This window comes from Sciurus vulgaris (genome assembly GCF_902686455.1).
Source record: "Sciurus vulgaris genome assembly, chromosome: 18".
Lineage (NCBI taxonomy): Eukaryota > Metazoa > Chordata > Mammalia > Rodentia > Sciuridae > Sciurus > Sciurus vulgaris.
Genome location: NC_136479.1, coordinates 15618350 through 15645914, shown reverse-complemented (window position 1 = coordinate 15645914; position 27565 = coordinate 15618350). Strand labels below are relative to the sequence as shown.

Genomic DNA, 27565 nt, shown 5'->3' with positions numbered 1-27565 from the left:
AACAACAGAATGACATCACTAAAATATACATCGAAATTTTTGTCCAAGGGAAATAAACAAATTTCCATGCAAACAAAATCTGCATTATTTCTTTTGCCATCAAACCTTTACTAAAATAAATATTACAGCTAGGTCTTTAGGAAGAAGAAAAATGATCCATGATAAAATTTCAAGAGGTCTGGGCATGATGGTACCTGCCTATAATCCCAGCTATACGGGAGACAGAGGCAGGAGGATCAGAAGTTCAAGGTCAGCCTCAGCAGTTTAGTGAGACTGTTTCAAAACAAAACATGTCTCTCAGCAGTGCCACTGGGTTTAGTTCTTAGTGCCAAAAAAAGAAAAAGAAGAAAAAAATGCAGAATGGAAAGCAATGGAAAAGACGATGTAAACTTAAGTACTGACTATAAAAATCCAATAATACCTTATGAAAAATAAAGGTGAAATTAAAATGCTTGATGATAGTAATGAAAGTAATTGGAGGGGATTAATTGGAATAAGGTTCTATAGTCTTGGCACTATCAGGGAAGTAGAAACAGCAATAACCCATACTAATAATAATTCATCAAGTATTCATGCTAATCTTTTTGTGTAACCATGAAAATAATGTTTAACAAACACTGAATAGAAAAAGGAGGAATGGGAAGATAAAACAGATCATTCAATCAGAAAATTGAATAAAGCAAACTATATGAAGCAAAATTTCAAACTATACCAAAATGTGTGGAAATGAAAAATTAGATTGTTCTGGAACACTGAGCTAGCTACCTTCCCGGCATTCAGAGGCTATTTAGATGATGGAACTAAGCGTCAGGAAATCCAAATGTTGGATATTCAAGATGGTGGATTTACAGTTGCTCTGAGGCTCAGGATTCAAGCAGTGGGAGAATGGCTGCTCAGCAGATGCAGCAATCTACAGAGACATGACAAGTTAAAAGGGCAGAGACTCCGTTGCTGAACTAAACCTAGGCAAGAGAAAGCGCACCCTGCTCCGCACACAAATCAACCACAATCAAACTTCACCAATACTTTAATACAAAGAAGAGAAGAGACAAAAGTCCCAAACTAACAACAAGGGGCGCTCAGGTGCCACTCATGGACATCCACTCCTATAGCAAAACAGCATTCACCCGCAGGCCGTGGATGACCCAAGGAGGTGTCCCAATCTGGATCATGCTAGAACACATCAGCAAGAGAAAGCTTACACTTACACACACACATACACACACACCCAAATTTGAATGATCCTGGTGGAAAATCTAAAAATCTCTAGAGGGAAACTGCAAAAGCTGAGCCCAAGTATCTCTTGTATAACCAAGAATCACAACAGATAACAAAAATAGGGAAACTCTAGAGCAGGATAAAAAGAAATGCAATTTATTTGTCCTTGCTGAGTATAGGACTGGTCGTCTATTGTGACAGACCTTGCCATATGCAAAGGATCTTTGGCACCAGTATATATCAGTGACGAAGAACGTCAGAGACTTGCTTAGCATTTCTGTTTCAGCACATGGGAACATTTTATTTAGAATGAATGTAAGGGATAAAAATTATACTGTGAGATGTAACCCAATATGTAATGATACATTTTCGTAATGATACATTTAAACAGGGTAATGATGTTTGATTCATTCTGTTATTTTTTCCTCCCCCCACCCCGCCCAAGCCTCTTTTCCCTCTATACAGTCCCTCCTTCCTCCATTCTTGCCATTCTTGCCCAATATGTACTGTCTGGCATGATTAGTTAATGTATTTTCATATTTCTTGAGAGATTTACATTTAGGATGATATTAGCCAAGGAGAAATTTTCTGTGGCATGTGGGAGACTAAACCCTCAAGACGCTGTCCAACACTCACCAGGAGTAAGCAGCAGGCGGCAAAGTAGATGGTGAAGTCCCACAATAGAGAAGAAACCCAGAAGTTAAGAGTGTAGACCCCACTCAGAAACTGGATGTGCTTTGCTTTAGTAACTCTCTCAGTCACTGTCAAGAGGCAGAAGCCACTGACAAAAATACTCATACCAAAATTCAAATTGAAGACCACCTGGAGTCCCTGTGTTTCTCTACAGAAGAATGAAAAAAGGGGACACATTGGTAAAACAACGAAGTGGAAAATACTGATTGTAATAATTATTTTTTATTAATAACATGGTTAGAAAGGGAAGAAAGGGTATACTCAATGCCAGTAAAAAAAAAAAAAAAAAAAAAAAAAAAAAAGTCATACATACCTTATCTGAGGTTTCTTGTGAGTAATAACTTTAGGCTGGGGTTTATTGGAGACTGTAATAGAAGCATCAGGGCCAGAAAGGGTCATGAAAATAATGTTGTCTAATACTGCCAGGGATAGGGATGGTGAATGGTAAGCTTCATTGTTGAACCAAAAGATAACTGTCCTTTTGGTTTCAGTAACCTCAATGGAAAATGCAATGATACATGAGTAAACGCATTCTTCACTATTCACCAAGTATTCCTGCAGGTCACCTGAAACGAGGAAACACGACTGATCATGAGCCGAGCATGGCGTAGGGCCACTTCCTGTGTGTTTTGGAGAGAGAGAATCTAATAATTCACAGTAGTTCTGACATGTCTTCAACACTCTTCTCAAGAAGTCTGTTCCATTGCAAATCCACACAAACCTTGTATCTTTTAGCTCAGTCTTGCTGAGAAAATATAGTCTACCACGTATTCTCTCAAATTTCTTTCTTCCTCTCAAAACTTTCTCTACTAAAATTGATTTGGAAGGACTCCACATTTCCAACTTTTTCAGATTAGCTGATAGAAAACCATATCCTCCTATAATCCCCAGCTACTCAGGAGGTTGGGCAGGAGTACTGTAAATTTGAGGCCAGACTTGGTAACTTGGCACAACCCTATCTCAAAATAGAAATAAACAAGGAGATTCTCACTCTCGAGCAGACCACATCCTCCTTTGAATGTGTATCTACCTTCCTAAATAAACCTCCATCTATGAAAAAAAAGAAAAAAATAAATAAAAACAATAAACAAGGGCTGGGAATGTAACTCAGTGGCAAAGTGCCTTTTTAAGAAAAACTCTAAAGACTAAATAAAAGTCACAAAATAAATCTACCTGACGGAACCAGAAAAGTACTATGATAATTGATTTGAAAGTGCAAAGATCTGAAAGAAGAAAACAAGAGTTAAGTCCAACAATCTATACTACTTTTTTCCTCCCTACAGTTCTAGAAATATAAGCAGAGCAGGTCAAGATGGTAAGAAGTATAGCAGAAAGTTGAGTAGAGAGCTGGAGTTACCAAAAACTTTCAAAAGTTTAAAAGTTTCATGAAACTAAGAAGACACATTAGAGGAGTTTCATGTCTGCCTAACAGTCACAACATAAATATCAAAGATCCAGAATGAGAAGTTCATAGAAGTATACCTTACACTCTATTTTAGGGCCATCAAATTATGAATGGAGACTTGTTATTTAGGTGGACAGGGTAAAATTATTTTTACATTTTCAATCATAAAAGAAGAGGAGGAAAAAGAAGGGGGAAGAAGGAACAATAACCACCACTACCACAACAACATGATGACAGACTGTCTATGACCTATCAAGTCTAAAATAGTAATGATGGTTTTATTTGTTCTTTTTAGATATACATACATATACATACATACATGACAGTAGAGTATAAATTGACATATCATACATACATGGAATGTAACTTATTCAAATTAGGATCTCTGTCTTACAGTTGTACATGATGTGGAGTTTCAGTGGTTGTGCATTCATATGTGAGCAAAGGAAAGTTATGTTCCATTCATTCTACCCTCTTTACTATTCCCATCCCCTCTCCTCTCCTTTCATACCCCTTTGTCTAACCCAATGAACATCTGTTCTTCCCTTCTCCCGTCCCATTGTGTGTTAGCATCCAAAGATCTGAGAGAATATTTGCCCTTTGGTTTCTTGGGATTGGCTTATGACACTTAGCATGATAGTGTTCAGCATGATAGTGTTCAGTTCCATACTTTTATCAGAAAAGTCATAAAGTCATTCTTCTTTATGGTTGAGTATTATTCCATGTGTATATATATACCACAATTTCTTTGTCCATTCATCTGTTGATAGGTACCTAGACTGGTTCCAGAGCTTAGCTATTATGAATTGAGCTGCTATAAACATTGATGTGGCTGTATCACTGCAGGATGCAGATTTTAAGTCCTCTGGGTATATACCAAGGAGTGGGATAGCTGAATCAAATGGTGGTTCCCTTTGAAGTTTTCTAAAGAATCTTGATATTGCTTTCCAGAGTGGTTGCACCAATTTGCAGTCCCACCAGCAATGTATGAGTGAACTTTCCTCCCACATCCTTGTCAACATTTATTGTTTCTTATATTTCTTGATTATTGCCATTCTGACTGGAGTGAGATGAAATCTCAGCGTAATTTTAATTTGTATTTCTCTAATTGCTAGAGATGTTGAACACTGTTTCATATATTTGTTGACCATTTGTATTTCTTCATCTGCGAAGAGCCTGTTCAGTTCCTTTGCCCATTTATTGATTGAGTTTTTGTTGTTGTTATTATTATTGTTTTTGTGTTAAGTTTTTTGAGTTCTTCATATATCTTAGAGATTAATGCTGTATCTGATGTGCAGGTGGCAAAGATTTTCTCCCATTTTTAGGCTTTTTCTTATGTTCTTGTTTGTTTTCTTTACAGTGAAGAAGTTTTTACTTTGATACCATCCCATTTATTGCATCAATATTTCATCGAGGATATTGATCTAGAGTTTTTCTTTCTTATAGTATCTTTGTTTTGTTCTGGTACCACAGCAATGCAGGCCTCATTGAATAAGATTAAAAGTATTTACTCCTTTTCAATTTTGAAGAGTCTGAGGACAATTGGTGTTCATTCCTCTTTAAGTGGTTAGTATAACTGGCCAGTGATGCCCTCTGGTCTTGGATTGTGTGTGGGTCAGCTGTGACCAAAATACCTGTCTAGAACAACCTAACAAAGGATAAATTTATTTTGGGTTCATAGTTTCAGAGACTCGGTCTATAACAGGCTGACTCCATTGCTCTAGGCCCAGGGTTAGGCACAGCGTGGCAGAAGGGTGTGGCAAAGGGAAAGTTGTTCTGCTTGCCACAGCCAGGAAGACGGAGAAAGAGGGGGAGGGGGCCACAAGGGTCATGAGCCCACCCAGGGCAAGCCCTCAGTAACCCACCTTCTTCAGTCAAATCCCATATGCCCACAATTACCACGTAGTGGTCCCTTTTAACTAGTATGGACTGATTAGGCCACAGTCTCGCAATCCAGTCATTTCACTCAAACATCCTTGCATCAACAGATGAGCTTTTGGGGGACACTTCCTATCCAAAAATATCAGTCACCTTCCACTCTTATTATTTTAAAATCCAGAGAGCTGAACATCACTCAATAACAGGCTGCTTCTTATTGGGAGAATTTTGATTACCGATTCAATCCATACCAGTCATACTTCATTGAGACTTTATATTTCTTCACTGGTTAAGTTTGGTAACTTGTGCATTACTAGAAATTTGTCCAACTTATTTAGTTTATCGTTGTATATTTTTGGGTACAATTGTTCATAGTACTCCATCACAATCCTTTTATTTTGTAAAATTAGAAGTAATGTCCTTTCATTTCTGATTAATTATTGAGTCTTCTCTCTTTTTTCCTTTTTAAAATATCTAAGTGTCTCAAATTTCTTGATCTTTTCTAAAAAAAAAAAATCTTGGTGTTATTGACCTTTTTCCTATTTTTTTCCTAGTGGTTCTCTCCACTTTAGTCTTTATTATTTCCTTCCTTTTGCTAGCCTGGGGCTTAGTTTGTTCTTCTAATTCCTTCCTTTGTAAGGTTAGGTTTGCTGATTTGAGAGTTTTCCTCTTTCTTAAGTATTTAAGATATAATTATTTTTCTCTTAGCACTACTTTGGCTACATCCCACAAGTCTTGAAATCTCATGTCTTCATTTTCACTTGCCTTAAGAAATTTTTCCCTTATGATTTCATCTTTGACCCCGTGATTGTGTGCGGTTTATTGTTGTTACATATGTAAATTCTCTGAGTTCCTTAATGTTATTGATTTCTAGTTTTATTCCATTGTGGACATAAAAGATACTTGATTTCAATATTTTAAATTATCTTAAGACTTATTTGTGGCATTGCACTTAGTCTGTACTGAGTAACACTCCTTGTGCACTTGAGAAATTGCATATGTCCTGCTGTGGTTTCTGTACATGTCTGTTAAGTTCATTTGGCTTGTCTGCTGTTGATATGTCCATTATTAAAAGTGGAATTATTACTATAGAGTTATTTTTCCCTACAGTTTGTCAATACCAAGAATCATACATTTACGATTGTTACATTTCCCCCTTTTAACACTCTCTAATATTCTTTGAGTTTTGTAACAGTCTTGAGTTAAAGTCTATCTAGTGCTAGTGAAGACACCTCTGGTCTCTTGTGGCTACTACTCACATGTGGCATCTTTTACTTTCAGCCTTCATGTGTTCTGAACTCTAAAGTAATCCTTTGTGGATAGCATATTTGGATTCTGCTTTTTATGCAGCCTGCCAACATATGTCTTTTAATTGGAAAATAATTTTTTTTGGTACTGGATTGAACTCAGGGACACTTTACCACTGAGTTACATTCCCACACCTTAATTTACTTTTTAAATTTTGAAACAGGGTCTCACTAAGTTGCTGAGACTGGCCTGGAATTTAAGATCCTCCTGCCTCAGTTCCCAAGTCAATGGGATTACAGGTGTGCACCACTGTAATTCCACTTAACTGGAAAATTTAATACATTTTAGGAATTACTAATAAGGAATAACAATTTCTATTTTGTCATTTTTTGCACATCTTAATGTCTCCTTCATCCTTATATTCTTCTTTACTGCCTTTCTCCCTGTTTAATTTCTTTAGTACCATTATGTTTTGATTCCCTTTTCATTTCCTTTTGTGTATCCTCTATGGATATTTTCTTTCTGTTTACCAGGGGCATTACATATAACATCCTGAAGTTAAAACTACCTGTTTTAAACTGATACCAAGTTAACTTCACAGTTCTATCCCTTCTCCTTGCTACTGACATACAAACTACCCCTCTACATATTGCGTGCCCATAACACTTTCTCTCTCATTTTGAATGACAGTTTTGCTGGATAGAATTCTTGGTTGACATATTTAAAAGTATTTTTCAGCATGTTAAATGCATCCCACTGCCTTCTGACCTGAAGGACTTTTGCTGAGGAATCTGTTAATTTTACTGAGGACCTTTTGTTTGTGATGAGTCACTTAACTCTTGTCGTTTCAAAATTCTCTGTGTTGATCTCTTTGAGTTTATTCTACTTGGAGTTTATTTAGCTTCTTGTATTAGAATATCTCAATATATGCCAAGTACATCTTCTGATCTTTTGATGAAAATTGGGTATTTGCAAAAACAAGTACTCTCTCAGTCTTTGCTGACTACATCCATGTGAGGAAAGACTTTCACTAATTAGATAGAACTAAGTCTTCGATTGTTCTCAAATCTTTATTAAGGCTTCAGTTGTTCTCAGACCTTTCTGGATATGTGTCTTCTTGGACCACTTTGTCCCCACCTGCTCCTGCCAATTTCCCAATATTGGCTGCCTCTAAATATCTTAATTTCCTTCTGAATCTCACCTTTGCTCCTTTTTAGAGCCTTAAGTGTTCTACTGTATTCTGCTGCTAACATCTTCCCGCCAGTTACTCACACGTCTGAGTCTGCCTTGCAGGGTGGGGGTGGGGCAAGAATGAGCTAAGGTGATGGAAAAAGTTTTTTAATGTCTTTTTAAAAATTGGGTAAGACCCTTGACTGGCCTTCAGAACACCTATAAAACTGTTCTTGGTCTGCTGTTGTTTACCTACTATTTCTATAGTGGAAGCTTCCTAATTTACCATCTTATGAAAAAAAAAAACTGCCTAATTTTAAATTAAGACAATCCCAAGGTACTCAAAAAATAAGCAAATGCAGTAGGAAAAGGAATTACATTATGATCCACAGAAATTCATTTTTTCGCTTCCCTTTTCTCTTCTGAACAACTATTTGATTTTTGATTAATAAGCACTCATCTCTAGTACTCCTGTAATGAGGGAAGAAAGGGAACACATGATTTACTGACAGTTTTTATGCCACCCAGTCTACGATGTATTTGTTGTAAAGTCAGGATAGTGGTATAAGTAAAATCCAGTATTTTCAAATACAATTTCATTTCTCACAATCAAAAAAGAAATAAGCAGGTAGCTCAATATTCCAGTTAAGTCCTTTCTTGTAAAGTGATACGAACTGGTCTTCATTCACTAGCAGTCTCTATTTTTAAAAGAGCCTTACCTTCTACTTCCTTAAGTATTTGTTTCTTATCCTTTAGTATGATCTCGAGATTTTTTTTGAAATTCTCAGTTAAATCAGAACTTCCAGAAACTGTGAAAGGCACAATGGTTTTACCATATTGTCCCAAATCCATTTCCCTGGCAGGCTCATCCGGGGTTGGTGGAATAGCCACTCTTCTCATCAGAAGATACATGAAACCCAGAAGTGGCAGGATCTGAAGCAATAACATTTTCCAGTTGCGCCAACTGAACACTGCCCGCTTCAAGAACATGGCATAGAATTGCTGCTTGTGAAGAGTCAACTGCAAGAGGAGAGGAAGGCGACATGACAGAGATCACAGACCGTCGCGAAATGTTTCCAGGCTTATGACAAGAGATGTGAACACTGTGTACATATATCCTTGGGGACAAGGCGAGTGTTGTATTAGACTACTTAAGTGAAACGTACTATCTGTATAATGTGTTCACCGAAAGGATCGGCTTGGTTCCTAACCTAATTATAACAAAAGTCTCAAAAGGATGATTTTTTATCTATTCTTAGTGTATTCTTAGCACTCTCTGCACAGAACAATACACCTCTCTCTCTTAGTATTACATCACTATCTTTCAATAATATCTTCATTTTGTAAAGGAAACATTCACAGACTATGTGCATACATGACAGGTTTCCACTGTCTGATTTTAATCTATGTGATCTACAGAATTGTGGCAAGTCAGGAAAAAAGAGGAGGAACCTATTTTAAAACTGCAATATGCTCAATATGTTTTCTTCAACCTCTAATTTTAAAATAATGAGGGCAATCATTAATTTGAAAAAAGTGCATAAATATATAATTTTCTCTATTTTTCTAGACTTTGGAGGCAATACATAGCTGATTGTGTGTATTTTCAGATTAAAAATGGAACCCCTTGTTTCAAATGTAGAGACTTAGTTTGAAAATGTCAAAAAATTGAAGAAAAACATATGGAGCATGTTACTTGAATATATAACCAATGGTTTAAAACACATGGATATCCTATTTTCCCTAATATTTGGACACCCCAAGATATATAGTGAGAAAACATCCCTAATTAATCAACCAATATATTTAGAACAAAACAATCAGCGTTGAGGCCATGCCTGACTAGAAATAAATCAAGGAGAATTCTTTTCTCATTTTGTGTTCATGGCAATAAAAAAAAAAAAAAATGATGAATTCAGCAAAATAGCAGGCTATAAAATCAACACACATAAATCTAAAGCACTTTTATACGCAAGCGATGAAACAGCTGAAAGGGAAATAAGGAAAACAACTCCATTTGCAATAGCCTCAAAAAAATAAAATACTTGGGCATCAATCTAACCAAAGAGGTAAAAGATCTCTACAATGAAAACTACAAAACATTGAAGAAAGAAATTAAGGAAGACCTTAGAAGATGGAAAGATCTCCCATGTTCTTGGATAGGCAGAATTAATGTTGTCAAAATGGCCATACTACCAAAAGTGCTATACAGATTCAGTGCCATTCCAATTAAAATCCCAATGATGTACCTTACAGAAATAGAGCAAGCAACCGTGAAATTCATCTGGAAGAATAAGAAACCCGGAATAGCTAAAGCAATCATTAGCAGGAAGAATGAAACAGGGGGTATCGCAATAGCAGACCTTTGACTATACTACAAAGCAATAGTAACAAAAACGGCACGGTATTGGCACCAAAACAGACAGGTAGCTCAATGGTACAGAATAGAGGACACAGAGACAAACCCACATAAATACAATTTTCTCATACTAGACAAAGGTGCCAACAATATGCAATGGAGAAAAGACAGCCTATTCAACAAATGGTGCTGGGAAAACTGGAAATCCATATGCAACAGAATGAAACTAAACCCCTCTCGCCCTGCACAAAAATCAACTCACAATGGATCAAGAACCATGAAATCAGACCAGAGACCCTGCAGATTATAGAAGAAAAAGTAGGTCCAAATCTTCAACTTGTTGGCTTAGGATCAGACTTCCTTAACAGGACTCCCATAGCACAAGAAATAAAAGCAAGAATCAATAACTGGGATAGATTCAAACTAAATAGCTTTCTCTCAGCAAAGGAAACTATCAGCAATGCGAAGAGAGAGCCTACAGAGTGGGAGAATATCTTTGCCACTCATACTTCAGATACAGCACTAATTTCCAGAATATATAAAGAACTCAAAAAACTCTACACCAAGAATACAAATAACCCAATCAACAAATGGGCTAAGGATATGAACAGACACTTCATAGAAGAAGATCTATAAGAAATCAACAAACATATGAAAAAATGTTCACCATCTTTAGTAATAAGAGAAATGCAAATCAAAACTACCCTAAGATTTCATCTCACCCCAATTAGAATGGCGATTATCAAGAATACAAGCAACAATAGGTGTTGGAGAGGATGTGGGGAAAAAGGTACACTCATACATTGCTGGTGGGGCTGCAAACTAGTGCAGCCACTCTGGAAAGTAGTGTGGAGATTCCTTAGAAAACTTGGAATGGACCCACCATTTGACCCAGCTATCCCACTCCTCAGCCTATACCCAAAGGACTTAAAATCAGCATACTACAGAGATACAGCCACATCAATGTTCATAGCTGCTCAATTCACAATAGCCAGACTGTGGAACCAAACTAGATGTCCTTCAATTGATGAATGGATAAAGAAACTGTGGTATATATATACAATGGAATATTACTCAGCTATAAAGAATAATAAAATTATGGCATTTGCAGGCAAATGGATGAGATTGGAGAATATCATGCTAAGTGAGATAAACCAATCTCAAAAATCCAAAAGACGAATAATATTGCTGATAAGCGTATGATGACACATAATGGAGGGTGGGAGGGGGGCAAGAATGGAGGAAGGAGGGACTTTATAAAGGGAAAATAGGGGTAGGAGGGGTGGGGGGAAGGAAAAAAAATAACAGAATGAATCAAACATCATTACCCTATGTAAATGTATGATTTCGCAAATGGTATGCTGTTACTCCATGTACAAACAGAAACAACATGTATCCCATTTGTTTACAAAAAAAAAATTAAAAAATGACTCTAGTTTTTAAAAGATTGTTTAGTAGATATTTTTCTAGAATTTAAAAATGTGTTAATTGAGGAATCAACTATTTTTCTAGACTGATCTGCCAAATCGTCATTCATCTACGTCTTTTCAAGAGGGGAAAATAGAGAATGCCAGAGAGTAGAAATGTACAAGTGGGGAAATTCAAGTACCCAATTCATGTCAAACATCATATAGTTCACAATTAGTATTTTTAACTCACTGAAGTAGTCTCATACAGAATGAAACTGAAGCTCAGAAGTACTAAGTGACTTTGCCAAGGACAAATAGCCAGGAAGTGACAGAGCAGGGAATCCAGTTCTATCTAGATCAGAATTCCACACACTCAGTCAGGTGTGCTGGCACATGCCAGTAATCCCAGAGGCTTGGGAGGCTGAGGCAGGAGGACTGCAAGTTTGAGACCAGCCTCAGTAACTTGGTGAGACTACCTCAAAATTAAAAATTTTTAAAATGGCTGGGAATGTGACTCAGTAGTTAAGTGCCCCTTGGATTCAACTCCTGATACAAATAAAATAAAATAAAGTTTCATATGCCATTGCATAATACCTACTTTGCTTCATAAGCCACATAGTGAAGAAGCACTGGTTAGCAACTTGTACAACTGTATTCTCCACCTCAGAATCCCCCTCAAAAATAAAAACAAAAAATTGCAAGGAAGAGAAGTTAGGAGACCAAGGCAAATGCTAGGCAATTCTCTGAGATTTCCCATGCTGGTGAAGGAATACTATGAATTGGAAATAGTTCTTAGGCAGTAACAATGCATTCCAGTGCAGAAACTTAAATGTCCTTTTATGTGTGTGACTAGGAATGGAAAAAAATAAATTTTAACAGGACCCTTTCTCAACTCAGAATGAACTAACAATTATGAAAACTGACGTAAACCACTCTAAGGAATAACAATGGTAAAAATTAAATTTGATTTTTGCCTATAGCATTTTACATTAGAATTAGAAAAATCAATGGGATTGCTTTTTTACATTGTTGGGCTTTCTATGACTAAGAATTCCAAACTCTTCTGAGTTAAAATGTTTAAATGAAGTGTACCTCTTTTATTCCATCCAAACATATATGTTATCATTATATTCTTATGAAGATGCTCACCCCAGTATTAAATGACATATTAGAATTTTTATCCAGGAAGTCAACTTGTGATCTTTCAAAATTTCTGGGCGCATTCATATTTTGGTTGTTTGAATGTGTGTCCGATGTGGAAGGCATCTGGAGACCCTCCTGGTTCACTTTGTAGTTTGCCATATTACTGACCCTATACACACAAACACACACACACACACACACACACACACACACACACACACACACACATACAGGAAAAAAAAAAAAACACAAATAGATAAGAAATAAGTAAATAATTTTAACCAGAAAAGTGGTTCCCAAACACCCAATTCATCGAAGATTTTCGCAAATTGAAGTAAAGAGCTTTTTAATGATGATTATGCAATGTTAACATCAATGACAATAAAATTTACTTTCTTTCTCGTGTGTGTGTGTGTGTGTTGCTGGGGAATGAACTCAGGGCCTCAGGCATACTGAGCAAGCCCTCTACCACTGAGTTACACTCTCATCCCCCGTGGATAAAATAAATAACTTAGTTAAGTTAAAGATCTAAGACAGTATCTTTTTTTTTTTTAAATTGTTTGTGGACCTTTATTTTACTCATTTATTTAGATGTGGTGTTGAGAATTGAACCCAGTGCCTCACACATGTGAGGCAAATGCTCTACCACTGAGCCACAACCCCATAAGACAGTCTCTTTGTTTTCAGAAGACATTGGTTATTAAATCTACTATATTTTAAGAAATAATAATGACATTTACAGGTTTTACCTTTATAATATTTTAAGCTTGTATTAGTGCAATAGAGTTATTTTCTCAATTTCTTAGTCCAGGCAATCTAATTATCTGGATTGATTTATAAAGCAAGTGAGCACGTGGTTAATTTGTCCTCTGTGGGTTCACAACTCCACGGAAGAAGCTGACAAGTATAATTAATTTTTTAAAAAATATTTTTTAGTTGTCAATGGACCTTTATTTTACTTATTTCAGACTGTTCTTACAATATATAAAAAACTGAATTTTGGATGGAAGGAGAAGAATATCTTATTTATCTTTTTTTTTTTAAATATCTCATCTTGGGGGGAAAGCATTTTTTTTTTTAATCAGTAAGTACAAGATTAGCTGTACACTGTCCATTCCCATTATCAGTTTGTTGGATTTTGTCAAATGTTTTTTCTGTATCTAGTGAGATGATTATGTTTTTAAGTTTCTTAAAATGGAAACATGCACTGATTTTTAAATGATAGACCCACCTTATATTTCAAACCCCACTGACTTGTGACATATTATAAATTTTATTATCATATTGCCAATCTGACTTGTTGAAATTTTGTTAAGAATTTTTATGTTTATATCCACGAAGAGATATTGGTATGTGCTTTTATTTTCTGGTAATCTTGGTGTGTGCTTTTATTTTCTGGTAATCTTTGTCTGCTTTTGGTATCAGGGTAATTAATTTTTTTTGGGGGGGGTATCAGGAATTGAACTCAGAGGTACTCAACCACAGAACCGCATCCCCAGTCCTTTTTTAACTCAACAGAATGAGTTGCCAAGTATTTCCTCCCCTTAAATTTCTTAGAAAAGATTTATAGAATCAATGTTATTTCTTTCTTAAATATTTGGTAGAATATTTCATAGGTAAGTCAATAATACCTGACTTTGTTGTTGTTAGAGGTTTTTGAATTATAATTTGAATTATTTTATTTGGTGCATATTAATTATAGAGAGTAATGGATTTAACTGAGGCATACTTGTACATGCATATTACATAATTTAATTAATTTCACACTTCACTCCCCTCTGATATCCTTCCCCTTCCCTCTGATATCCTTCATCTACCCTAATGATCTAACTTTTATATTCATGATGATCTTTTATTTTCTTATTTCTCCCTAACTTCCACATATGAGAGAAAACATATAACCCCTGTCTTTCTGAGTCTGGTTTATTTAAGTTAACATGATGCTTACCAATTACTACAAAAAAACATAATTTCAGTCTTTTTTCAAGTCTGAAAAATACTCCATTGTGTATATATGCCACATTTTCTTTGTCCACCAAGTCTCATTCCATGACTTGTATACTGTGAATTCTGCTACAATAAACATGGGTATGCCTAAATCTCTTAAGTATGCTATGCTGACTTTAATTCCTTCAGATAAATACTGAGGAGTAGTATATATAGCTGAATGATACATTAGTTCTATTTTTAGTTTTATGGGGAACTCGAATCTGACTTCCATGGTGGCCGTACTAATTTACAATACCACCAACAGTGTGTAAGATTTCCTTTCCCCCATATCCTTCCCAGCATTTATTGCTTTTTGTATTTTTGATGATTGCCATTCTGACTGAAGTGAGATAAAACCTCAGTGTAGCTTTGAGTACATTTCCCTGGTGGCTACAGATGTTGAACATTTTTTTTTTTATATAATTGTTGGCCATTTGTATTTCTTTCTTGAGAAGTGTCTATTTACATAATTTGACCATATATTGAAGGTATTTTTTAGGTGTTGAGTTCTCTGAGTTATGTATGCATTCTGGGTATAAATCCTCTGTCAGAACAGAAGCTGGCAAAGATTTTCTTCTGTTCCTTATGCTGTATCTTCATGCTATTAATTGGTTCCTTTGGTGTGCAGAACTTTTAAATTTGATTCCGTCACATTTATTAATTCTGTATTATTTTATGTGCTATGAGAATCTATTCAGACAACTGCTGCCGGTGGGTATATTTTGGAGTTTCCCTTACGTTTGTATTCTTTTTTTTTTTTTCATCAAAAAACCATATAATTGGTGGCAAAGCATTTTATTGCCTGTAAACTATATTTATATTAAAAGCAATTATTAAATTAAGAATTAAAATATTTTTACTTTGCCTAATAAAGAGTATCAGAAACTACAAACTTATGAAAATCAACTCTAAATAGACAAATGGTAAAGTTTATAAAATATAATGACAATAATAATGCATGACAATTTCCTTTTTCAGATATTGGATAAGCTAGGTTATTCAAATCCTCATACAAAAAAATTAAAATTCTGAAAAAAATTTTAACAGATGTAACAAAACTTAGATCCTTTCCACCTGCTAAGATACTATTCTTGATGGCTGCCATTCTAACTGGAGTGAGATGAAATCTGTTGAGTTTTGATCTGCATTTCCCTAACTGCTAATGACATTGAACATTTTTCTCATATAATTTGTTGGCCATTTGTATTTCTTTCTTGAGAAATGTCTTTTAGTTCATGTGACCATTCATTAACTGGACTGTTAGTTTTTGATGTTAAGCTTCTTGAGTTCTTTATGCATTCTGGAAGTTAATCCTCTGTCAGAAGAGTAGCTAGCCAACAATTCTCCCATTCTGTAGGTCCCCTTTTCACATTCCTGTTTCCTTTGCTGTTCAGAAGTTTTTTAATTTGATCCCATCCCATTTATTAAGTCTTGGAATTACTTCCTGAGTTTTAGGGGTCCTACTGAGAAAGGCATTACCTGTGCCAATGTGTTAAGAGTGTTGACTATACATTTTCTTCTAGGAGTTTCATAATTCCTGATATAATTCTTGATCCATTTTGAGTTGACTTTTGAGCAAGGAAAAAGATAGGAATCTAGTTTGATTTTTCTACATATGGATATTCAGTTTTCCCAGCACCTTTTTGGCAAAGAGGTTGTTTTTTTCACCAATGTATGTTTTTGGTTTTTGTCAAGAATCAGAAGATGTGTCTGTGTGAGTTTGTCTCTATGTCTTATATTCCATTCCCTTGGTCTAAGTGTTTGTATACCGATACCACATTGTTTTAGTTACTATGGCTCTGAAATGTAATTTGAAATCAGGTATTGTGATGACTCCATTCTTATGGATGAGGATTGTTTTGGCTATTCTGGGTCTTGTATTCTTCCATATGAATTTCAGGACTATTTTTTCTAGTTCTGTGAAAAAATGTCCTTGGTATTTTTGTGGGCATTGCATGAAATCTGTAGATAACTTTTGGTAATATAATCATATTAATGATATTAATTTTGCCTATACATTAACAAAAAAGGTCTTCCCCCCTTTAGAATCTTCCTCAATTCCTTTTTCTCAGAGTTCCATAATTTTCCTTCTAGAGGTCTTGATTAGATTTATTTGCAGGTATAGGTATTTTTTAGGCTAGTGTGAATGGAATTGTTTTCCTGATTTCTTTCTCAATTCATTCATTATTGATGTGTAGAAAAGCTACTGATTTCTGTATGTTGATTTTTGTATCCTGTTACTTTGTTGGATTTATTAGGTCTAGAAGTTCTGGGAGAGCCTTTATGGTCTTCTAAGTGCAATATCATATCATCTACAAATAGGGATAATTTGACTACTTTGCTATTCATATCCCTTTTATTTCTTTATCTTGCCTAATTGCTCTGGCTAAAATTTTAAGTACTATATTGAATAAGAGTGTTAAGTGTAGACATCTGTGTCTTCTTCCTGATTTTATAGGACATGTGTAATTTTTTCCCATTCAGTGTGATGTTGCCTTTGGGTTTGTTGGGTATGTTTTCTTATTTCCTGTCCTTAGTTTTCTTCGCATTTTTATCATGAATGGGTACAGAATTCTGTCAAAGACTTTTTCTCTGTCTATTGAGATGATCATGTGACTTTTGTCCTTGATTCTACTCCTGTGGTGTTTTATGTTTATTGATTTGCAAATGTCAAACCATCCTTAGATCCCTGGGATTAAACCAATTTGATCTTGATATGTAATCTTTAATGTTTTGCTGAATTCAATTTGCAAGTATTTTATTTAGGATTTTTACATTTATGATCAGCAAGACTATCAGTCTGCAATTTTCTTAATGTGTCCATATCTGAACTTAGTATCAGGGTGATTCTGGTTGTGTAGAATTAGTTTGGGAGCATTGCTTACTTTCTATATAATGGAACAGAGAGAGGAGCATTGGTGTTAGTTCCTTTTTAAAAATCTGGTAAAATCCAGCTGTGAATTCATTTGGTCCTGGGTTCTTCTTTGGTGGGAAACTTTTTATTACTACTACTTCAATATCATTGATTATTATTCATCTGTTTAGGTTTTTTGTATCCTCTTGGTTCCATTTTTGTTAGTTGTCTGTGTCTAGAAATATATCTATTTTATCTAGATTTTACAATTTATATGGTTTTCAAACTGGTCCCTTATGATCTTCTGGATTTCAGTGCCTATTGTAATATCTTCTCACTTTCAGTACCAGGGACTGAACCCAGGGGCACTTTACCACAGAGGTATATCCTAAGTTTATTTTATTTTTAATTTTGAGACAGGGTCTCACTAAGTTGCTTAGGGCCTCACTAAATTACTGAGGCTGACTTTTTACTTGAAATCCTCCTGCCTCAGCCTCCCAAGCCACTGGGATTACAGGTGCGTGCCATCACTCCTGGCTCATCAATCTTCCCCTTTGTCATTCATTTTATTAATCTGGTCTTCTCTTTCTTTTAGTTACTTTGGCTTAGGGTTTATTAATCATATCTTTTTCTTTTCTTTGTTAAACTGATCCCTTTTATTGTTCCTTTATTCTCTATTTTATTAATTTATTATTTATTTCCTTCTACTGGTTTTAAGAATTGTTTGTTCTTGTTTTTCTAAGACTTTGATATATATCATTAGGTTATTTGAGATCTTTTTGACTTTTTTATATAGACATTCATAGCTATATAAAATACCACTAAGAACTGCCTTTGCTGTTTCCCACAGATTCTTATATATTAGATTTCTATTCTCATTTGATTCTAAGAAATTTAAATTACTCCTCTGATATCTGAGATGACCCCACTCATCATTCAGTAGTATATTATATAATCTCTATATTTTTATATAGTTTCTGAAGTTTTTGTTGACTTCTGATTTCATTCCATTATGATCTGATAAAATGCAAGAAATTGTTTCAATGTCTTTTATTGGCTAAGACTTGTTTCCTGTCCTAATATATGATCTGTTTTGGAGAAACACTGTAAAGAATGTGAATTCAGTTGTCATTGGACAAAATATTCTGCAGATATCTGTTAAGTTCATTTGATCAAAAGTATTGATTAACTCTGTAGTATTTTTATTGATTCGGTCTGTATGATTTATCCAAGAGAGATGTACTGAAATCATCCACTCTTTTATTGGGGTTTATCTGTACCTTTATGCCTTGAAGTCTGCTTTATTGGATGTGAGAATAGCTAATCCTGCTTGCTTTCAGATTCCACTTGCATGGAATATGGTTTTCCATCCTTATACTTTCAGTCTGTTCATGTTTTTGGTTGTGAGGTATGTTTCTTGCAGAAAACACAGAGTTGGGACTTTTTAAAAAATCCAGTCTGCCAGTCTGTGTCTTTTAATTGGAGAATTTAAAATATTTATATTCAAGGCTATTAGAGAGAGGTATGTATTAATTCTAGTCATTTTATTTCTAATGTTTTACTTATCCTTCTCATTTTCTTCTCTACTTTTCTTATGAGATTTATCCTTTCCCATGCTTTTTTTGTTTTTAATCTTCTCCTATATCTAGTATTTATTTCATTTTAAAAAATTTTTTATATCTACATGATAATAAGTGTATTTTGACATATTTTATGTACATGGAGGATAACTTATTCTAAATAGGATCCCATTCTTGCAGTTGTACATGATGTGGAGACACACTGGTTGTGTATTCATTCTACTGTCTTTTCTAGTTCCATCCTTCCCCTTTTCTGTTCCCTTCATTCCCCTTTGTATAACCCACTGAACTTTTATTCTTCCCTCCATCCCCTTATTGTGTGTTAGCATCCACTTATCAGAGAGAACATATGGCCTTTATTTTTCTAGGATTGGCTTATTTCACTTTACAGGATAGTATCCAGCTGCCTATAACTGGCAAATGCCATAATTTCATTCTTCTTTATGGTTAATATTCCATTGCATATTGTGAATTGAGCTACTATAAACATTGATATGGTTGCATTAGTGTAGTATGCTGATTTTAAGTACTTTGGATATATACTGAGGAGTGGGACAACTGGGTCAAATGGTGGTTCCATTCCAAGTTTTCTAAGGAATCTCCATACTGCTTTCCCAAGTCACTATACTAATTTGCAGTCCTTCCAGCAATGTATGAGTGAAACTTTTACCCACATCCTCATCAACATTTATTGTTACTTGTATTCTTGATAATTGCCATTCTGACTGAAGAAAGATAAAGATCTCAGTGTAGGGTTTTTTTTTTTTTTTGCTTTTTTTTTTTTTTTGCATTTCTCTAATTGCTAGAGATGTTGAAAATTATTTCTTATATTTGTTGACCATTCATTATTTCTTCTTCTGTGAAGTACCTGTTTCATTCCTTTGCACATTTATTGATTGGCTTTGTATAGCATTTCACAAGTATCTTTCAATGCTGGTTTAGTGATAATGAATTTCTTTATGTTTATCTTGGAGGGTTATTTCTTTCTTAATTCTGAAGGATAGCTTTGCTGGACATAACAGTACCGCTTGATAGTTATTTTCTTTCAGAGCTTGAAATTCATCATTCCAAGACATCCTGGTCTTTGAAAGTTCTGCTAAGAAATCTGTTATTCTGATTTGTTTTCCTTTATAAGTGACTGGGTTTTTCTCTCTTATAGATTAAAAAATATTTTTCTTCCGTATTTTTGTTATTGTAACTACAATGTGTCATGAAGAGGTTCTTTCCTAGTCTTGTCTCTTTGGGGTTCCAAATTTCTCCAGTATCTTAATGTCCATCTCATTCCCAAGGTTTCAAAATTTTTCTGTTGTTATTTCCCTGAATAGATTATATACACCACCAGCCTGCATGTGTGTCCCTTCCTCAATATCCATGAGTCTTAAGGTAGGTCTCTAATGTCTCAGAATTCTTGTATATTCTGATTACACCTTTTATTTCTTTATTGCTCTCTGGATATTCAAGTTCACATACCTTCTCTTCAAGTCCTGAAATTCTGTCTTCTGCTTTTTCTAATATATTATTAAGACTTTCAACTGATTTTTAAAATTTGATTATTGACATGCAGTTTGGGGGTCATCACCCAGCGAGGCTGAGGGCTTTCTATTCTCTTTTTTCCCCCACAGGAAGAATAAATGGCTGAAGGGACCCACTGGTGCTGGGGTCCAGTATGTGAGCCTCACACAATGGCAGTGGAGCTGGTGTGCCTACTGCAGTGGTGATGCTGATGTCTAGGGTTTAGGTGCATGCAGAGTCAGAGTCTGGGCATAAGCCTAGGGTAGTAGGATGGGAAGGTAGTGACTCTTGCCCTTGGGTAGTACAGCAGTGACTCTTCCTCAGGCAGGAAAGTCTTTTTCTCTGGGGTTTCACTGACAGCTCATTCTCTGAGGGGAGCATAGCAGTGTGAACTCCAGGCAGCTCTGTTAAGATCATCATCAACTGTAGGAAATCCCTGGTAGCAAAAGTTGTGTTTGTTGGGGCAGCAGCAGTGGTGTCCTCCTGCTCTTCTGTCCCACATAGCAATAAATCATGCTGATGAGATGCCCCTTAGTGATTAAGCTTTGTTTTACCAGAGGATAACGCAGTGCAGTTAATGTACTTCCTATGCTTTTCTATACAGTTATCCTTGTTCTCATGATTCTCTAGGTTACTATAGTTTCTCTATGGAACTCCCAAGTTCTCCCAAAACTATTGCCACAAGTATATAGGTGTTTCTTTAGGGAGAAAAGTGCTGGGACCTCCTACACTGCTATTATGCTGACATCATTGCAAAATGTTCTATTTATAAGGACAAAGTTTCATAAGAATGTATGTGTGTGGGTTTGTGTACAAGAGAAGATGAGAGAAAAAATTGACTTGGTAAATTATTTTCTTATTAAAATTTTATCTACTTCATTTGCATTTACTGAGAACTTAGTTAAAAATTCTTACTCTACTATGAATTTGTAATTTTTCTTAGGGTTCCATAATTTTTTGCTTTATTTATTTGGAAAAATAAGTTTTAGTTTCCGGTAGAAGGTTCATTTTAATTAAATAAAATTTTCACCTTGAATCCTATTTTGTATAACAACTTACTAAAAAGGAGAAACAAATAAGAAAGATAAAAGGTAATATAACACAACAGTTTTTTTTAGGTGATGATGACAGCTTCTCCATGGAAAATCTCAAAGTCAAATAATTTGTGAAAAAGTTAATGACCAAGTATTAAGCTTATCTGAAATAAGAGAATACTGTTGTATAATTTTGGAAAAGAAATACAAAGAGGAAAGCCTGCATAAACAAATATTAATGTATTTTAGCAAATGTAGACTTACCACAAGAATAAAGGCTCAGGATCTAAAGCTGCATTAGAAATTCTGGAAAGAAACAGTTTATCTAATATTTTTAAAAAATCATTTTAAATGAATGGCAGTAAAATAACTGAATAACCAGTTGGGGTAGAGGATATGAGAACCAATCCCTTATCTCATGTCATAAAACTCATTTTAGCTGAGTAAAATAAAAATAATGCTAACAGAAAATAAAAATAAATGTTTTTCTAATTTTAGGATTGGAAGTATTTTCCTTTGCATAAATAGTAAGTTCTAAAATATTACAGATGGATATGTAATAATTTTAGATTTCTGTAATAAGAAAGAACATACAAATAAAAAAGACATGACAAGACATTTTGCCAAAAAATGAATGCTTTTTATAGAGGAAATATCCTTGACATATACAAAGAAGTGAAAACCATAAGAAAAATCCCATTGACTTAGTTTGAAACTGTCAATTTTTAGTTTTTTCATTTATTAATATAATTTTGTATTTTTAATTTTTTTAAACTGCAATTCTTTTCATTTATTTTTTGTTTATTTGATGAATATTTAATCATTAGATATATATTGATTTTGTGGAAATGTAAGGAATTCTATAATCTCTCCCTATCTGTTTGTTTATCTGTAAGACGGTAATTAGAACCTATTTGATTATGATTATTAAATGATAAGACATGGAAAAACATTTAAAATGGTGTCTGATGTATAGCAGGAACTCAGTACATGGTGATGTTCAAGCAGCTTCACCATGGCACCTTTTTAAACAAATTACCCAAGCAGTGTACTTTCTCTGACAAAATTGACATCCACCTCATATTAATCCCTTTAAAAGAGTCAGACTGAATCTTGGAGATGTTAAATAAACCTCATGAAATCTAGATACTAGACGTAGTGTAGTAGCCATGACACCACCTAAACTGATTTGATGCTGATGCCCATGCTCCTTCCACTAAACCATGAATATGTCATCATTAGTCATAGTGAAAAAATCAGTTTAATATAACAGGGAGCCAGTACATGAAGATGACAAAATATGCTCCCTAAAGAAAATAAAGTTTCCCTTTGGATCTTAAAGACACTATGTTAGTGGGTTAGAGCAAAAATAAAGAGCTGGCAAAAAATATATGTTGTTCCCCTGGTACTAGTTCTTATTTCAAAGTAATCAAGTGCATTGACAGGTTTCGTTAGCCTGAGAGTCATGTCCCTGTGTGGGACTGAGAGTGACAAAACTGTTTTTTCAGCCTGAGAGGATGAAATCTATATCTCAGAAACTACTTTCTGAGGTGTTCTGACAGCTGAATAACACACCCTCTCTTAAGTAGTATCCTGACTTCTGTCAGTATCTTCTCTGAAATTTAACATGGTAATCTTGAAAATAAAAACCATATGTAACCTAAGTAGGTTACAGTGCTATCACTGGATCAAGTTTTTAAAGATTTTTTCCAGTAAGATCTGCAATTTAAATCCAGGATTCTGCTTGACTCCATAAGTTGTTTATCCTTAAAGTCAATCCTAACCCCTTTACCCTTGAAAGATAGAGTCACCCAAATCAAAGCCCAAATCATTCACATGTAATCTTCCTGCTCCATACTCCCTGACTCTGGGTGTTCCATACCTGGGGTTGGTTGTTTCCCACAGTTTCCTAGCCCAAGATTTGCACTGAACATCTTGTATTCCCAGCTCTCTGAATTCTGCTGTCACTCTAGTCCCAGAACTCCTAGAAGCAACCATTTACCCCAGCAAGACATAAATTGATGTGTCTGGGATCCACAGATTAGCATTTCTAACAATCTAATACTGCTTATTTATTACTCCAGACCGACACAGAGTGAGAACTGCTTTCAAAATAAAATATGGATGTTGGGAGAGAGGCTTTGCTCTGCCCTTTCTCGCTGTCATACTTACTTGAAGAAAACTTCTTCCAAGGTAGTCATAGAGATACCAAAGCCAGCAATGCCCAGCTCTTCCTTTTTTTCTTCTATTTCCAAAAACAGGTCTTCAAAACTAGAAGAAAAAGAAGCAAAGAAAGAGCTAGGAGCAAAACAGATTATTGTACTTATATATATTTTTTTGTTCTTGGCAGTGGAAAAAAATGCAGCTTATTTCTTAAAGAAATGGTAGTTTCCATGCCCCCTAAAAAACCATAGAAATATGCAACATGTGAAGGAAAAAAAACCTGCTTCCTAGACGAAACTATCAGTTGACTGTTTACATATTAATGTTCACTGCTAGTTAAGATTTAATTAATGTAATGTAGGGTACTGTTCCCATGAAACACACCAGATGAAGATATGTAGATTGAAGTTAGGGACTGGGAGAAAACTGTCTGCTCACATAACCAGGGAAGGTGGATAACATTGGGCAGTTGTGATGTGGTGGTATAAGGCTTATGAAGAATAGTTTTTTTGAGATTTCTCAGTATCTCAGGCTTAGATGTTTAATTACTCCAAAAAAACTTGAGTTCATGAACTCAACCAGATGAGAACAGAAAACTCTCCATTTTGGAAATTCCTGTCAAAATTTTCTCTATATTTTGAGACAAAATTGGATTTCATCCCCCTCTATTTCACAATTAGCATGAAAAGCAAGCTTTTGTACATTATTCTGCTATGCTTCTCCAGATTAATAACAAGTGTATATACACACAGATCAGTATAGCATGGCAAGACCTTAAGCAGTATATAATAAACCTAAGAAGAATTATGGGATGTTTTCACATTTTAGTTTAATCATTATTGTGATGAGAAACTTTTGTATTTCTATGTATAGGTTAAACAGCAAACTCCAAGCTGGAGAAATTAGAAAAAAATTTACAACCAATTAATCAATCATTATTATTGCCATAGCTATTTTCCTGATTAAAACATAGTAAATGCAGACATTGAAGATAATATAAATGTGTAAATAAAATAAAAATAATCCTACCATCAAGAGAAGACACTACCATTAAAAATCTGGTATACTTACTTTATCTTATTTTTTACTTTGTCTTCCCATTTTACACATGGGGATCATATATTAAAGAATTATGTACACAAGTTTCAACAGTATGGATGTTTTCCTAAAATTTCATATTCCATCCATATGAATGTTATATAATTTCATTTTAATAATGAAATGTATAATTTCATTCACTGGTTCAGCAATCAGTCATGGTCACATGCTCTTAGTGAAAAATCAGGAGCTAATTGAAAGACATTTGTACCCTAAGAGAATGTGAAACCAGACTTATCAAAGCTCGTGGAGCAATTCAGAACACTGTCCTGTATATCCCACCAGAAGCATGCTCCTATATTTGAGGAATATAAACATCCAAGAAACTCAATGAATTCCAAAGAGATATACATCAAGACATGTAATAATCAAATGGTCAAAAGCCAAGAAATAGAAGACACTAGAGTATGGACTTTCCACATTCATGGATAGACAGAATTAATATTGTTAAAATGGCCATATTACTGAAAGTTATCTACAGAGTTAATGAAATACTCATGAAAATATCAATGATATTTTTCACAGAACCAGAAAAAATACTCCTAAAATTCATATGGAAGAACAAAGTACCCAGAATAACCAAAGTAATTTTGAACAATAAGAGAAATGCTAGAGCCACCACAATATCTGGTTTCAAAATATACTGCAGAGCCATAGTAACCAAAATGCCACAGTAGTGGTATAAAAACAGACATTAAGACCAGTTGGAATAGAATCGAAGACAGAGAGACCAACCCACATATACATAGTCACCTGATGCTTGACAGAGATACCAAAAACATGCACTGGGGAAAAGACAGCCTTTCTAACAAATGGTACTGGGGAAACTGGATATACATGTAAAGAAGAATGAAGAAGACCCCTATCTCTCACTGTGCAGAAATCAGATCAAAACTTTGCAACTGCTAGAAGAAAACATAAAGGAAACACCTCAACATATAAATGCAAGCAATGACTTCATCAATAGGACCCCAATAGTCCAGAAAATACCAAGAATCAGTAAATGAAATAGTATCAAATTTTAAATCCTCTGCACAGAAAAGGAAACAATACTGTGAGGAGACAGCATGAGAGATGGGAGAAAATCTTTGCCAATACTCTTCTGACAGAGGACAGATACCCAGAATAAATAAAGAACTCAAAAACATAATGCCGAGAAAACAAATAACACAAACAACAACTAGGGAAGTGAATTAAAAGATACTTCCCAAATGGCCAATAAATATGTGAAAAAAATACTCAACATCTTAGCCATGAGAGAAGTGGAAGTCAAAACTACACTGATATTCCATCTCACCCCACTTAGAATGATAATTATCAAAAATACAGAAAACAACAAATGCTGATGAGAATGCAGACAAAAAGGAAAACTTAAACACTGGTGGTGGGTCTGTAAATTAGTACAGTGCTATGAAAATGATTATGCAATGGAACCACCAGAGGATTCAGGTGTACCACTCCTTCATATTTATTAAAAAAAAAAAAAGTCAGTATACTAGAGACCTACAAGCGTATCCTGTTTACAGCAGTACAGTTCACAAGAGCCAAGTTATTGAACCAGAAAGTCAAGGACCATATGTTTTCTCTCATATGCGGAAACTAGAAGGTAAGAAGGAAGAAAGGGTGTCTCATGAAAATAGAAGGGAGAAGGAAAGGGAGAGGAAGGGGATGGGGGAGGGGGGGAGCAGGGCAAGGGAGGTACTGGGGAATGAAATTGATTATGTTATATACGTGTACAGATTATACCACCAATAATTTTTTTAAAAGACAAAGACAAGGAGAGAACCTTGAAAGCAGTAAGAGAAAACAAGTTATCACATACAGGGAATCCTCAATAAGGTTAGCAGTAGATTCCTCACCAGAAATCACTGAAAGCCAGAAGGCATGGACCAATATATTGAAAGTACTAAAAGAAAAAAGTCAACCAAGAATCCTGTATCTGGAAAAACTTTCTTTCCAAAGTGAGGAAAACTTAAAACAGTCTCAAAGAAACAAAAGCTGAGGAAGTTCATTAATGCTAGACCTGCCTTATGAGGCATACTCACGACTAGAGAGTTCTGCTAGGTGAAATGGAATAATACCAGAGGGTAACTCAAAGACATGTGAAAAAAACATTTATAAAGGTAAATATGGACAACAGTGAGAGCTAGTTTACTATAACAATAATTTGTAATACCTCTTTGCTTTCTACATGACTTAAGAAACTAATATACTCTTAATTATTCTAAAAGCTAGTATTATTATAAATTTCATTTATCCACATATTGTTTTCTATATAATTTAAGATACAATGTATTTAAAAGAATTATTATGTTTTGGGGCTCACAATGCATAAGGATGCAATTGTTTGACATCAACAGTGGGTAGGTGTGGGAAAAAAGCTAAAAAGGAGCCAAGTTTTTATATATTACTGAATTAAACTGGTATAAAAAGAATTATGATATTAAACTCAAATATAATAACTAAAAAACATACACAAAAGGAAATGAGATCATGGAATTTAAACGTTTCATCAAAAAATCCAAACAAAAGATAGTAATGCGGTAACTCAAGGACAAAAGGCTTTAAGTTGCATAAAAAACAAATCGTACAATGATGGAGGTTTTTCCTTATTACTAATGACCTTAAATACTTTAAAGTCTCCATCAAAAGACAGAGATAAGCAGTAAATATGAAAACATGCTTTAACTTTGAGCTTTAGATCTAAGTATTCCAATGGGTGGAAAGTGACAGGATGAACAAAGATATTCAATGTAAATAGTAATCAAAACAGAGTGAGGGGGCTACAATATCAAAGAAAGTGTACTCTAAA

The 27565-nt window shown here is 34.8% G+C and overlaps 2 protein-coding genes across 2 annotated transcripts in view; one reads left to right on the top strand and one right to left on the bottom strand.

The window, feature by feature from the left end:
- The window catches only part of DNAH3 (dynein axonemal heavy chain 3), a 463090-nt gene that overhangs the window by 77995 nt on the left and 357530 nt on the right, over positions 1-27565 (top strand). The window lies entirely within an intron of this gene.
- Positions 1-27565, bottom strand: part of LOC306649530 (phospholipid-transporting ATPase ABCA3-like) — a 119975-nt gene that overhangs the window by 28991 nt on the left and 63419 nt on the right. Inside the window, exons 18-22 of the mRNA XM_079120538.1 lie at positions 23665-23763; positions 12530-12692; positions 8332-8632; positions 2225-2477; positions 1855-2059 (exon numbers count right to left, since the gene is read on the bottom strand). Coding sequence (XP_078976664.1) covers positions 1855-2059; positions 2225-2477; positions 8332-8632; positions 12530-12692; positions 23665-23763 — 1021 coding nt within the window. The remainder of the gene's footprint in view (positions 1-1854; positions 2060-2224; positions 2478-8331; positions 8633-12529; positions 12693-23664; positions 23764-27565) is intronic.